At 48.6% G+C, this 13,852-nt stretch overlaps 1 protein-coding gene across 1 annotated transcript in view; it reads right to left on the bottom strand.

Annotated features, from left to right (window-relative positions):
- UFL1 (UFM1 specific ligase 1) overlaps nucleotides 1-13,852 on the bottom strand; it is a 199,640-nt gene that overhangs the window by 46,387 nt on the left and 139,401 nt on the right. The window contains exon 14 of the mRNA XM_063917010.1: nucleotides 9,174-9,340. Within this exon, the coding sequence (XP_063773080.1) occupies nucleotides 9,174-9,340 (167 nt within the window). The remainder of the gene's footprint in view (nucleotides 1-9,173; nucleotides 9,341-13,852) is intronic.

Here is a 13,852-nt window from a genome sequence, read left to right as displayed (position 1 = left end):
AAGTCGTCCAGATACGGCAGAATCCTGACCCCTTGACGGCGGAGTACCACCATCATCACTGCCATTACTTCGGTGAAGACTCGCGGAGCCGTTGTTAAACCAAAAGGTAACACCCAAAACTGGTAATGGAGGTTGCCAATAGCAAACCTCAGGTATTGCTGATGTGACACTGCTATAGGAATATGCAGGTCAGCATCCTGTATGTCCAGGGAGATCATGTAGTCCCCAGGTTCCAAGGCTAGAACTATAGAGCGAAGAGTTTCCATACGGAAATTGGAAACCTTCACAAACCTGTTCAATGCCTTGAGGTTGAGAATGGGCCGGGAGGACCCATTCGGTTTCAGGACTAGAAACAGTGGAGAATAGTACCCCCAGCCCCTCTGCATAAGAGGCACCTGTACTACGACTCCTGTATCCAGGAGGGTCTGTACCACCGAATGTAGAGTGTTTGCCTTTGTCTGGTCCGACGGGACGTCTGTCTGGCAAAATCGATGAGGGGGTCGGTTTTTGAAGGCTATGGCGTAACCTCGAGTGACGACTTCCCGTACCCAGGCATCTGAAGTGGTCTTCAACCATTCCTGAGTATACCCTAGAAGCCGGCCCCCCCACCCTGGGATCACCCAGGGGGAGGCCCGCTCCGTCATGCGACAGGCTTATCAGTCTTGGAAGCTGGCTGACAGGCAGCCCAGGCTCTTTTGGGCTTCGGCTTACCAGGTTTGAAAGTGCGGGCCTGCTTGTTGTACACCTGACCTTTTGCTTTACCTGAAGGACGAAAGGGCCGAAAGGAAGTACCTTTAGCCTTCGACACAGAAGGAGTGGTACTTGGCAGACAGGCAGTTTTGGCAGTAGCCAAGTCTTATTTAAGTCCTCCCCAAACAGAATATCTCCCTTGAAGGACCAGGATCTCAGCCACAATATCCGGCGAGCCAGGACTGACGTGGTAGAGGCCTTGGCTGCTAGGATACCGGTATCAGAAGCTGCCTCTTTAATATAGCGAGAAGCTGTGACAATATACGACAACCATTGTCTAGCATGGTCAGAGGAGATTTCAGCTTCTAACTCCAAGGCCCATGCTTCAATAGCCTCTGCAGCCCATGTAGCTGCAATAGTGGGCCTTTGTGCAGCACCCGTAAGGGTGTAAATCGCTTTAAGACAACCCTCCACACACTTATCCGTAGGCTCTTTTAGAGACGTGACGGTAGTGACAGGCAGAGCTGAGGAAACCACTGTCCTAGCCATATGTGAGTCCACTGGAGGAGGCGTTTCTCAATTCTTAGACAGCTCTGGCGCGAGGGGATAGCGAGCCAGCATCTTCTTTTGAGGCACAAACTTCGTACCCGGGTTTTCCCAGGGTTCCTGAAGTATATCCACTAGGTGATCAGAGTGAGGTAACACTTGTTTAACCACCTTCTGACGCTTGAACCTATCATGTTTGTTAGGAGGGAAGGATGGCTCGGGATCATCCGTAATCTGTAGAATTAACTTAATAGCCTCCAAAAGATCAGGAACATCCACATGTGAACCACCCTCCCCATCAGCCGTATCTGAGTCAGAAACTGTGGGGTCAGTGTAAGTGCCGTCTTCATCAGACGAGGTGTCAGTGACAGCAGTGGATTGTGAGGAGACAAGCGCTCGCTTAGAGGACCCCTTGGACTTAGGCGAGCGATGGTCAGACTTTTTAGTAGTCAGGGACTGGTTCAACTTCTTCAATTGAGCAGATAAATCGTCAGCCCACGGCGGGTTAGCTGCAGGGACCACATACGGTTGTACCTGCATCGGGGGTCCCATAGGGGGTGTTAGTTTATTAACTAGCGTATGCAGAAGCGTGGAAAAAGCGTCCCACGGTGGGTCATTATGTGCCTCCGTTGCTACAGTCCAACTGGGGGACAAGGAGCCCCCAGAACCAGAGCCCACAGCTGCTATATTCTCCTCATAGGGATCTGTGGCGTCAGCAACACCGGCAGTGTGTTCAGCCCCAGAACCGTTACCCTCAGAAGCAGACATGATATAACTTGCAGTATCAGGTAACACAGTAAAATTGGTAGCAGCACAATACCTCCTACCCAAACCCCTGCGCAGTGTAGTCAGCACAAGCAGGGATACAGGAGAGATATGGTGACTAAATCACAGAGAAAAATACGTATTAGAGTATATCTTTGTGAAAAACCTATATCAATATAAAACCTGACGCACCAAGCCCCCTCAGGTTATAGAATATAGGGATAGCAGGTTGAGTGAATGACACGAAATGGACACCACTCAGCTATCAAATGCACACACAGATAGTCACAGTTTGTACAATGCAAAGGTTATTACTAACAATAATACTGCACTGGACTAGCATATATATATATATATATATATATATATATATATATATATATATATATATATATATAGCTATATAGGCAATAGATATAACACTACACAGTAAGAACTGGATGTATATCACAGGGTAATTGTACTAGAAAACCCTGACCCTGACTCTTTCTTAACTAGCACTGACTGAAAAGGCAGGCAGAATACTTAAGTGTCATGTAAAGTAACAGCACTGACAACCAGGCGGCTTTACACAGGAGGATTTGCCCAAGCAGTCCCAGGAACAGTGAAGCTGAGGGATAATGGTGCCCAGACACTGACAGGGAGTGAGGGAGAGACAGATATGCAGCTCCAGGGCGGGAACATTTGCGGGAAATGGCGCCCTGGGGCTGGGGGAGGGGCTTCAGGTCTAAGCCTTATCCCCCTGCTGGCAAAACCACCGGGTACAGCGGGCTCTTAGCAAACTTGTTTAGAGAGAAAACCTGACCTGCGCCCAGGTGATCTAGTGGGATCGCCTGTACTGCCACAGTGTCCACCGCCAGCGCGCGCGGCCCGCCTCCCACTGACCGCGCCAGATCGCGATAAAGATCGGGTCCCGCAAGCGGGACCCACTCACCACCTCCCGAAGCGCGGCCACGCGATCCCGGAGAGCCCCCGTCGTGTGTGCCTGACGTGAAGAATACCGGAGCCTCCTGCTGTAGTTACCCGGCAACCAGGGCTCGTGAGTGTACAGCGCCGCTGGGGAGAGCTGGAGCAGTGAATGTCTTCTGACATTTACCACCGCTGCTGGCCTTGAAGTCTTCACTTTTTCTTCATAAAAAAGCTCTTCTTAGGGCTGCCTGGAGCAGCCCCTCTGTTAAGTGCCTGCTTACTGCAGCACCAACTACAAAACTGAGCTCCTGTGCAGGGAGGCGGGGTTATAGAGGAGGCGGCGCTGTGCATTCTAGGAACAGTCAAAGCTTTGAGCCTGTTGATGCCTCGGATCAAAATCCTACTCTACACCCCCATTGTCCATCCTTGTGGAGCCCAGTGTACACCCCGCAGCAGAAAACGCAGGCGTGGCTGGCTGAACGCAGGGCGTGTTTGGGACGTCAAAACAGGAACTTAACAGTCTGAAGTGATCGCAAGCGCTGAGTAGGTATTGAGCTACCTGCAAACTGCACAAAAAAAAGTTTGCCGCCGCTCTGCGATCCTTTCGTTCGCACTTCTGCTAAGCTAAAATACACTTCCAGTGGGAGGCGGCATAGCGTTTGCACGGCTGCTAAAAACTGCTAGCGAGCGAACAACCAACCCGGAATGACCCCCAATATCCCTTATGGACTACTAGAAAAGGATTTAAAATCCCATTTTCGCTAGCATCCATAAGGGATAATGGGGAAAACTAGTACGATGGGGAAGTCCCAAAGCTTCCAGAACGTGTGTAGACTGCTGCAGCACCGCCTGCCCAAACTGGGTATCCTCTTTGGCCAGGGTATCAAATTTGTAGAACTTCACAAAAGTGTTCTTCCCCGACCAGGTAGCAGCTCGGCATAGTTGCAAGGCCGAGACTCCACGGGCAGCCGCCAATGAAGAGCCCACTGATCTAGTAGAGTGGGCCTTTAGAGACTTAGGAACAGGTAAGGCTGCTGACACATAGGCCTGTTGGATAGTAAGCCGAATCCAATGAGCAATGGGCTGTTTCTGAGCCGAGCTGTACGCTTAACATATATCTTCAAGGCCCGCACAGCATCCAATGCCTCCGGAGTAGCAGAAGCGTCTGAACTGGACGGAATCACAATAGGTTGATTCAGATGAAACAAGGAGACAACCTTCAGCAGGAACTGCTGTCTAGTCCGGAGCTCTGTTCTGTCCTCGTATAAGACCAAGTAGGGACTTTTACACGATAAGGGCCCCCAATTCTGAAACACGTTGAGCAGAAGCCAGGGCCAGTAACATCACTTTCTTCCACGTGCGGTACTTGTCCTCTACCGTCATCAGAGGTTCAAACCAGGAGGACTGTAGAAAATTCAACACTACATCCAAATCCCAGGGTGCCGTAGGCGGCACAAAGGGAGGTTGTATGTGGAGTACCCCTTGCAAGAAGGTCTGAACTTCTGGCAACACTGCCAATTTCTTCTGAAAGAAAATGGAGAGAGCTGAAATCTGGACCTTAATGGAACCCAGACGTAAGCCCTTATCCACACCAGCCTGCAGGCGGAAATGTGCGTTCCTCACACCAAGAGACATATCTCCTCCAGATATGATGATAGTGTTTTGACGTCACTGGTTTCCAGGCCTGGACCATGGTTGCAATAACCCTTTTGGAAAGGCCCTTGTGAGCTAGGATGTTCCGCTCAACCTCCATGCCGTCAAACTAAGTCGCCGTAAGTCCAGGTAGACGAATGGTCCTTGTTGAAGATCGCTTCTTAGTTGTAGGGGCCAAGGGTCTTCGACAGACATGTCCAGAAGATCCGCGTACCGCGCCCTCCGAGGGGCAATCAGAATTGCCTGGACACCTTGATTCCTGATTCGCTTTAGCACTGTTGGGAGCAATGGGATCAGAGGAAACAGGTAGACCAGCCGGTACGGCCAAGGCGACGCCAGTGCATCCACTGCCCTCGCCTGAGGGTCCCTGGTCCGCGAGCAATACCAGGGAAGTTTCTTGTTGAGACGAGAAGCCATCATATCTATTTGCGGGCAACCCCACCGGTCGATGATCTGCTGGAACACCAGATGGTGGAGGCTCCACTCCCCCAGGTGGAGATCGTGACGACTCAGGAAGTCCGCCTCCTAGTTGTCCACACCCGGAATGAAGATTGCCGACATGGCTATTGCGTTCCTTTCTACCCAGAGGAGTATCTTTGTCACTTCTTGCATGCAGACACTGCTTTATGTCCCGCCGTGGCGTTGTCCGACTGTACCTGGATCGCTTAATCCTTGAGCAGAGGAAACGCTTGAAGTAGAGCAGCATTGTAGATGGCCCGAAGTTCCAGAATGTTGATTGGAAGGAGGCTTTCATGGGAAGACCACCTGCCCTGGAACTGCGCCCCTTGGGTGACAGCTCCCCATCCTCGCAGACTCGCATCCGTATTAAGGAGGGTCCAATTCTGAATTCTGAAACTCCTGCCCTCCAAGAGATGAAGCCATCACAGGAGGGAAATCCTGGCCTGAGGTGACAGCCGAATTATCCGGTGCATCTGGAGATGTGATCCGGACCACTCGCTCAGAAGATCCAATTGAAATGTTCTGGCATGGAACCTCCCATATTGGATCACCTCGTATGATGTGACCATCTTCCCCAACATTCTGATGCAAAGATGGATGGAAACTTCAGCAGGTCGGAGCACCATGCAGACCATCTCCTGAAGTGTTCTCACATTGTCCTCTGGTAGAAACACCACCTGTGCCACAGTATCCAGCAACATCCCCAGGAACAGGAGCCTCTGAGATGGCTCCAGGTAGGACTTCTGTAAGTCGAGTATCCACCCATGCTCGGACAGAAGATGGATGGTGCGGTCGATATGGAACAACAAAAGTTCCCTGAATCTTGCTTTTATCAGGAGATCATCTAGATTAGGCACCACATTTATCCCTTGGATCTGGAGTTGAAGCATCATCTCCCCCATCACTTTCGTGAATACCCTCGGTGCTGTTGACAGGCTGAAGGGTAGTGCCTGGAACTGGAAGTGATCGTCCAGCAGGGCAAACCGCAGGTACGCCTGATGAGACCAAATCGGAATGTGGAGACAGGCGTCTTTGATATCCAAGGAAACCATAAATTCCTGGTCCTCCAGGCCCGCAATTACTGCGCACCTTTAAATAAGGATTTAAGGCTTTCAGATTCAGAATGGGTCTGACCGAACCGTCTGGCTTCGGCACCACAATCAGGTTTGAGTAAAATGCGTTGCGGTAGAGGTACTGGAACAGTGAAGTGGGACTGGACCAATTTTTGGATAGTCTGTTGTAACGTAACTTGCATATCCTCCAAAGAGGTAAACTTGATTTGAAAAATCGATGGGGGGGAGGGGAGTGGGGGGGTGGAGTACTGTCGAACAATCCAGCAACCCGCAATGACCGGTCTTTGGGAAAGGCCGGCTACATTGTATATAGATTTTACGGTAGTTTCTCTCTTTCTAGCCCCCAGCTCCTTCATGATAAAGTAGCATGGGGCAGGTAACACAGCCTTTTTATACAGGTGAGAGACAGAGACATCCACCCCAGGGGGTTCCTCCCAAAATTTTCTACCTTGAAGAGCAAATGGGAAAGTGCGCAAAAACTTTTTGGACACTTGAAATTTTTTGTCTGGATTCTTCCAGGCCTGTTTATATAAGTCCTCTAACTCTGGAGATTCAGGGAAAGGGACATTGGGCTTGTTTTGTATAAAGAAAAACGACTGCTGTGAAGTAGCATCCTCTAGAGGGAGCTGCAACACATCCCTTATAGCCAAAATGAGGGGTTCAATACCCTGAGTAGAATCGGGATCCCCACTAACAGGATCCGGGTCGTCCCCATCATCCTGGACATCATCATCTGTATCAGAAAGCAGAGCAGGTAAACCAAGCTTCTGGGGACCTGCATGAGAGAGGGGGGGTTGTGCATCAGCCCTAGAAGCTAAATCTGCAACAGTTTGTTGCAGTAGCTGAGTTTTCTGCACATTAGCAGTGAGCTGGGATGACATATTTGACATCATAGTTGTAAGAGACCCTAACCAGTGGGGCTCTGGACCCTCTCCCCCAACCTCTTCACTAATTTGTGAAAATTGACTACATTGCTCACAGGAAACAGAGTCATTATACAATGGAGAGAATCTGGTGTGACAGATTGTGCTTACCCATATTCACAGCAAGAACAAATACATACACTTACACTCAGACAGTTATAATGCAAGCCTGCTTTTCCTACTGTATGTGAGAGGAGATACATAGAGAGGGAGAAATACCAGCACACCCGGAGCTGCACAGCCCCAGTGAGACTGTCAGCTCTGTATCACAATAACACTAATAAATGCAGTCCTGAATAGGCTCAGGATAGTGTACAGCGACTCTCCCCCTTTAGCTACACCCTGTACCAGTTTCCAGCGTGTCTGTGAGGCAGGGAGCGCTGAGTGTGTGCTGCTGATGGCTTCTGTAAACAGAGGAAGGCGCCAAACACTGCTGGTCCCGCTCTGAGGAAGCTCCGTCCCTTCCAATCGTGCCGGAGCTATACACAATATTTATACTGGCAAAGTCTCCCCTAAGCTTAAAACCTCACACAAGTGCTTGGTTAAGCATGTGAGAGCCAATGTAGTCACGGGGGATCCTAGCAGGACCACCCAGGGAGGGTCCCTGTACATCGCGCTCGTGATCAGCTGCACTTTGAACCGAGACCCCCGGTGTATACTCACCAACGGTCACCTTCAGGCAGCGTTAAGGGTGTGCGGCGTGCTGCGGCAGCCAAGGTGCAGTGCCCCGCTGAACAAACAGCCCCTCAGGACGGTTGTCCTGCAGCGGGGAAGCGGCTCTGCACCTCGCAAGACCGGTGACCGCCCCTCCCACCCCCCATAACTCCCACGGCGCAGGTATGCTGTTGCCCAGACAGCATACCAAAAAAAATAAAAGATTGAAATTAAATTGAAGAAAACTCTCTGGAGCTGCAGAGTGTGCATCCTCTCCTGAGGGCACTTTTTCCTAAACTGCCTGTGGGAGGGGGTATAGAGTGGAGGAGCCAGCACACCCAGTGAAGAAAATTTAAAGTGCACTGACTCCTTTGGGCCCCGTCAATACCCCATTGTACTAGTTTTCCCCCAATATCCCTTATGGATGCTAGAGAAATACTATCAATAAATAGCTGCCATTCACAGGCGGTACCTACACAAGCCTAATACTGTATTTTTAAGTCTGTTAATTTTAATTTTTCTTTAGATCAATGTATTTGCAGATTACTGATTAACCGTTTAGAGGCAACCGATTAAAAGTGAATGATATTGTTTGTAAGAATGTTTCCAATATGTCTATTTCTCACGACAACTTTTCCTCTAGTTAGTAGTACATTGGCTGATGTTTGTTCGTCAAGACTCATGAGACTATATTATCCTACGCTAGAATTTTTATAAAATAAATAAGCAAATTGAAAATTAACAAGCATATGTTTGAAGTACATAAATTAAATACCTCTTCAAATTATATATTCTATAGGGGCGAAATAGACTAAGAGTACAATATGGTTTTGTATTATATTGTGAACTTCTTGGTATTTTATATAAGCACTTTGCAGACATGTGACTGTAACAAAGGTCATCCACTGGGTGAGGAGAGCACTTGCTTGGCTCCATTCAACCAAAGTCTGTTATACAAAGGTTCACATATATTTTGATGTGCTTTTCAAGCATTAAGGAGAACTCCTTTGAATTGGAATGTCGGTACATCTCTCTTGGATTTGACTGAAGTCCTGCTGAATGCACTATAAGAACATAAACATTTTTACATTCAATGCTGTTTTCATGCCCTGTACTTCGTTTCATTGAATAGAGCAACTCCTCTAAGAACAGTAAATGGATATCAATGGCCTGAAAAGGATTAGAATAGGGAAGTCCACTGTGCTGTAATTTGTATAATTACTATTTTTGCAGCTTCTTCATACTTGTTGATTTTGCCCTTTTGTCTAACACAAGGTGAATTAATGAATTCACCTTGATTATTGATGAAATTGTAAAAAAAAAAAAAAAAAAAAGGGTTTTGTCGGTTCACATTTTATGGATGTTTATAATAAGCCATAAATCATGGGTTCTGGTCGTTAAGGTTTGTAATTTTCCAGTTCTGGACCTTTATCAATATTATTTTTTTTAATTTCTAGTCCCCAATTTCCCTATAAAAACAGCAATGTTAATATACACAGACCTGTGAAAAGTTTGATTCCCTTTTCAAACAAACGAATATTGTTATAAAGAGTGGAGAGTTCCTCTTGGAAGTCTTTCATAGTTTGTCTTCTGGTGGCCCCTGATGAAGACGAAGTTGAGGACATGAAAACCGAACGCACCACCTCTTGGTAACTTTTTGTAAGAGGTCTGAAAAACAAATTGAATAAACCCAAGCTAATAAAAGGAGATTTATGGTAGACTTACCATGGTTAAACCGCTTTCTGCGAGGTACACTGGATTCCACAGGGAATAACATCGTGGTGTAGAGTTGGATCTTGATCCGAGGCACCAACAGGCTAAAGCTTTGACTGTTCCCAGGATGCACTGCACCGCATCCTCTATAGCCCTGCCTCCAGGCACTGGAGCTCAATTTCGTTAACCAGTCAAATGCAGTAGCAGGTAAAATAGAGACGGTAGAGGTCAACCACATTCTCACGACAGGAGAAGGTACCAGCGGCTAATACCATACAAACCCAAAGAAGCTAAGTGCGTCTGGGTGGGCGCCCTGTGGAATCCAGTGTACCTCGCAGAAAGAGATTTAACCATGGTATGTCTACCATAAATCTCCTTTTCTGCTGCGGGGTACACCGAGATTCCACAGGAAATAACATCGAGGATGTCCTAAAGCAGTTCCTCATGGGAGGGGACGCACTGTAGCGGGCACAAGAACCCAGCGTCCAAAGGAAGCATCCTGGGATGCGGAAGTATCAAAGGCATAGAACCTGATGAACGTGTTCACTGAGGACCACGTAGCCGCCTTGTACAATTGTTCTGCGGACGCACCACGTCGGGCCGCCCCAGAAGGTCCTACAGACCGAGTAGAATGGGATTTAATAGCAGCAGGAGCGAGGAGCCCAGTCTGCGCACAGGCTTGTGCAATCACCACTAATCCATCTGGCCAAGGTCTGGTTATTCGCAGGCCAGCCATGTTTGTGAAAACCAAAAAGTACAAAAAGAGAATCAGACCTCCTGATGGAGGCAGACCTCTCCACATAGACACGGAGAGACTGTACCACATCCAAAGATTTGCCTTTGGAGGACAGACTAGAAGAGGTGAAGGCTGGAACCACAATCTCCTGGTTAAGGTGAAAAGATGACAACACCTTCGGCAAATAACCAGGGCGAGTTCGAAGAACAGCCCAGTCACGGTGAAAAATCAGAAAAGGTGGATGACAGGATAAAGCGCCAAAGTCCAACACCCTTCTAGCAAAGGCAATAGCCAACAGAAAAACGACCTTAAGCGTAAGGCATTTAAGGTCCACAGTAGAGATGAGCGCCTGAAATTTTTCGGGTTTTGTGTTTTGGTTTTGGGTTCGGTTCCGCGGCCGTGTTTTGGGTTCGACCGCGTTTTGGCAAAACCTCACCGAATTTTTTTTGTCGGATTCGGGTGTGTTTTGGATTCGGGTGTTTTTTTCAAAAAACCCTAAAAAACAGCTTAAATCATAGAATGTGGGGGTCATTTTGATCCCATATTATTATTAACCTCAAAAACCATAATTTCCACTCATTTTCAGTCTATTCTGAATACCTCACACCTCACAATATTATTTTTAGTCCTAAAATTTGCACCGAGGTCGCTGGATGACTAAGCTAAGCGACCCTAGTGGCCGACACAAACACCTGGCCCATCTAGGAGTGGCACTGCAGTGTCACGCAGGATGTCCCTTCCAAAAAACCCTCCCCAAACAGCACATGACGCAAAGAAAAAAAGAGGCGCAATGAGGTAGCTGACTGTGTGAGTAAGATAAGCGACCCTAGTGGCCGACACAAACACCGGGCCCATTTAGGAGTGGCACTGCAGTGTCATGCAGGATGTCCCTTCCAAAAAACCCTCCCCAAACAGCACATGACGCAAAGAAAAAAAGAGGCGCAATGAGGTAGCTGACTGTGTGAGTAAGATAAGCGACCCTAGTGGCCGACACAAACACCGGGCCCATTTAGGAGTGGCACTGCAGTGTCACGCAGGATGTCCCTTCCAAAAAACCCTCCCCAAACAGCACATGACGCAAAGAAAAAAAGAGGCGCAATGAGGTAGCTGACTGTGTGAGTAAGATAAGCGACCCTAGTGGCCGACACAAACACCGGGCCCATTTAGGAGTGGCACTGCAGTGTCACGCAGGATGTCCCTTCCAAAAAACCCTCCCCAATCAGCACATGACGCAAAGAAAAAAAAAGAGGCGCAATGAGGTAGCTGTGTGAGTAAGATTAGCGACCCTAGTGGCCGACACAAACACCGGGCCCATTTAGGAGTGGCACTGCAGTGTCACGCAGGATGTCCCTTCCAAAAAACCCTCCCCAATCAGCACATGACGCAAAGAAAAAAAGAGGCGCAATGAGGTAGCTGTGTGAGTAAGATTAGCGACCCTAGTGGCCGACACAAACACCGGGCCCATTTAGGAGTGGCACTGCAGTGTCACGCAGGATGTCCCTTCCAAAAAACCCTCCCCAAACAGCACATGACGCAAAGAAAAAGAAAAGAAAAAAGAGGTGCAAGATGGAATTGTCCTTGGGCCCTCCCACCCACCCTTATGTTGTATAAACAGGACATGCACACTTTAACCAACCCATCATTTCAGTGACAGGGTCTGCCACACGACTGTGACTGAAATGACGGGATAGTTTGGACCCCCACCAAAAAAGAAGCAATTAATCTCTCCTTGCACAAACTGGCTCTACAGAGGCAAGATGTCCACCTCATCATCATCCTCCGATATATCACCGTGTACATCCCCCTCCTCACAGATTATCAATTCGTCCCCACTGGAATCCACCATCTCAGCTCCCTGTGTACTTTGTGGAGGCAATTGCTGCTGGTCAATGTCTCCGCGGAGGAATTGATTATAATTCATTTTAATGAACATCATCTTCTCCACATTTTCTGGATGTAACCTCGTACGCCGATTGCTGACAAGGTGAGCGGCGGCACTAAACACTCTTTCGGAGTACACACTTGTGGGAGGGCAACTTAGGTAGAATAAAGCCAGTTTGTGCAAGGGCCTCCAAATTGCCTCTTTTTCCTGCCAGTATAAGTACGGACTGTGTGACGTGCCTACTTGGATGCGGTCACTCATATAATCCTCCACCATTCTTTCAATGGGGAGAGAATCATATGCAGTGCCAGTAGACGACATGTCCGTATCCGTAAACGTTGTCAGGTCCTTCAGTCCGGACCAGATGTCAGCATCAGCAGTCGCTCCAGACTGCCCTGCATCACCGCCAGCGGGTGGGCTCGGAATTCTGAGCCTTTTCCTCGCACCCCCAGTTGCGGGAGAATGTGAAGGAGGAGATGTTGACAGGTCGCGTTCCGCTTGACTTGACAATTTTCTCACCAGCAGGTCTTTCAACCCCAGCAGACTTGTGTCTGCCGGAAAGAGAGAGATCCAAGGTAGGCTTTAAATCTAGGATCGAGCACGGTGGCCAAAATGTAGTGCTCTGATTTCAACAGATTGACCACCCGTGAATCCTTGTTAAGCGAATTAAGGGCTCCATCCACAAGTCCCACATGCCTAGCGGAATCGCTCCGTGTTAGCTCCTCCTTCAATGTCTCCAGCTTCTTCTGCAAAAGCCTGATGAGGGGAATGACCTGACTCAGGCTGGCAGTGTCTGAACTGACTTCACGTGTGGCAAGTTCAAAGGGCATCAGAACCTTGCACAACGTTGAAATCATTCTCCACTGCGCTTGAGACAGGTGCATTCCACCTCCTATATCGTGCTCAATTGTATAGGCTTGAATGGCCTTTTGCTGCTCCTCCAACCTCTGAAGCATATAGAGGGTTGAATTCCACCTCGTTACCACTTCTTGCTTCAGATGATGGCAGGGCAGGTTCAGGCGTTTTTGGTGGTGCTCCAGTCTTCTGTACGTGGTGCCTGTACGCCGAAAGTGTCCCGCAATTCTTCTGGCCACCGACAGCATCTCTTGCACGCCCCTGTCGTTTTTAAAATAATTCTGCACCACCAAATTCAAGGTATGTGCAAAACATGGGACGTGCTGGAATTTGCCCATATTTAATGCACACACAATATTGCTGGCGTTGTCCGATGCCACAAATCCACAGGAGAGTCCAATTGGGGTAAGCCATTCCGCGATGATCTTCCTCAGTTGCCGTAGGAGGTTTTCAGCTGTGTGCGTATTCTGGAAAGCGGTGATACAAAGCGTAGCCTGCCTAGGAAAGAGTTGGCGTTTGCGAGATGCTGCTACTGGTGCCGCCGCTGCTGTTCTTGCGGCGGGAGTCCATACATCTACCCAGTGGGCTGTCACAGTCATATAGTCCTGACCCTGCCCTGCTCCACTTGTCCACATGTCCGTGGTTAAGTGGACATTGGGTCCAGCTGCATTTTTTAGGACACTGGTGAGTCTTTTTCTGAGGTCCGTGTACATTTTCGGTATCGCCTGCCTAGAGAAGTGGAACCTAGATGGTATTTGGTAACGGGGGCACACTGCCTCAATAAATTGTCTAGTTCCCTGTGAACTAACGGCGGATACCGGACGCACGTCTAACACCAACATAGTTGTCAAGACCTCAGTTATCCGCTTTGCAGCAGGATGACTGCTGTGATATTTCATCTTCCTCGCAAAGGACTGTTGAACAGTCAATTGCTTACTGGAAGTAGTACAAGTGGGCTTACGACTTCCCCTCTGGGATGACCATCGACTCCCAG

Source organism: Pseudophryne corroboree, chromosome 4, assembly GCF_028390025.1.
Source record: "Pseudophryne corroboree isolate aPseCor3 chromosome 4, aPseCor3.hap2, whole genome shotgun sequence".
In the NCBI taxonomy this organism is placed as follows: domain Eukaryota; kingdom Metazoa; phylum Chordata; class Amphibia; order Anura; family Myobatrachidae; genus Pseudophryne; species Pseudophryne corroboree.
The sequence above is the reverse complement of the archived record's forward strand: the minus strand, read 5'-3'. Positions and strand labels throughout refer to the sequence as shown.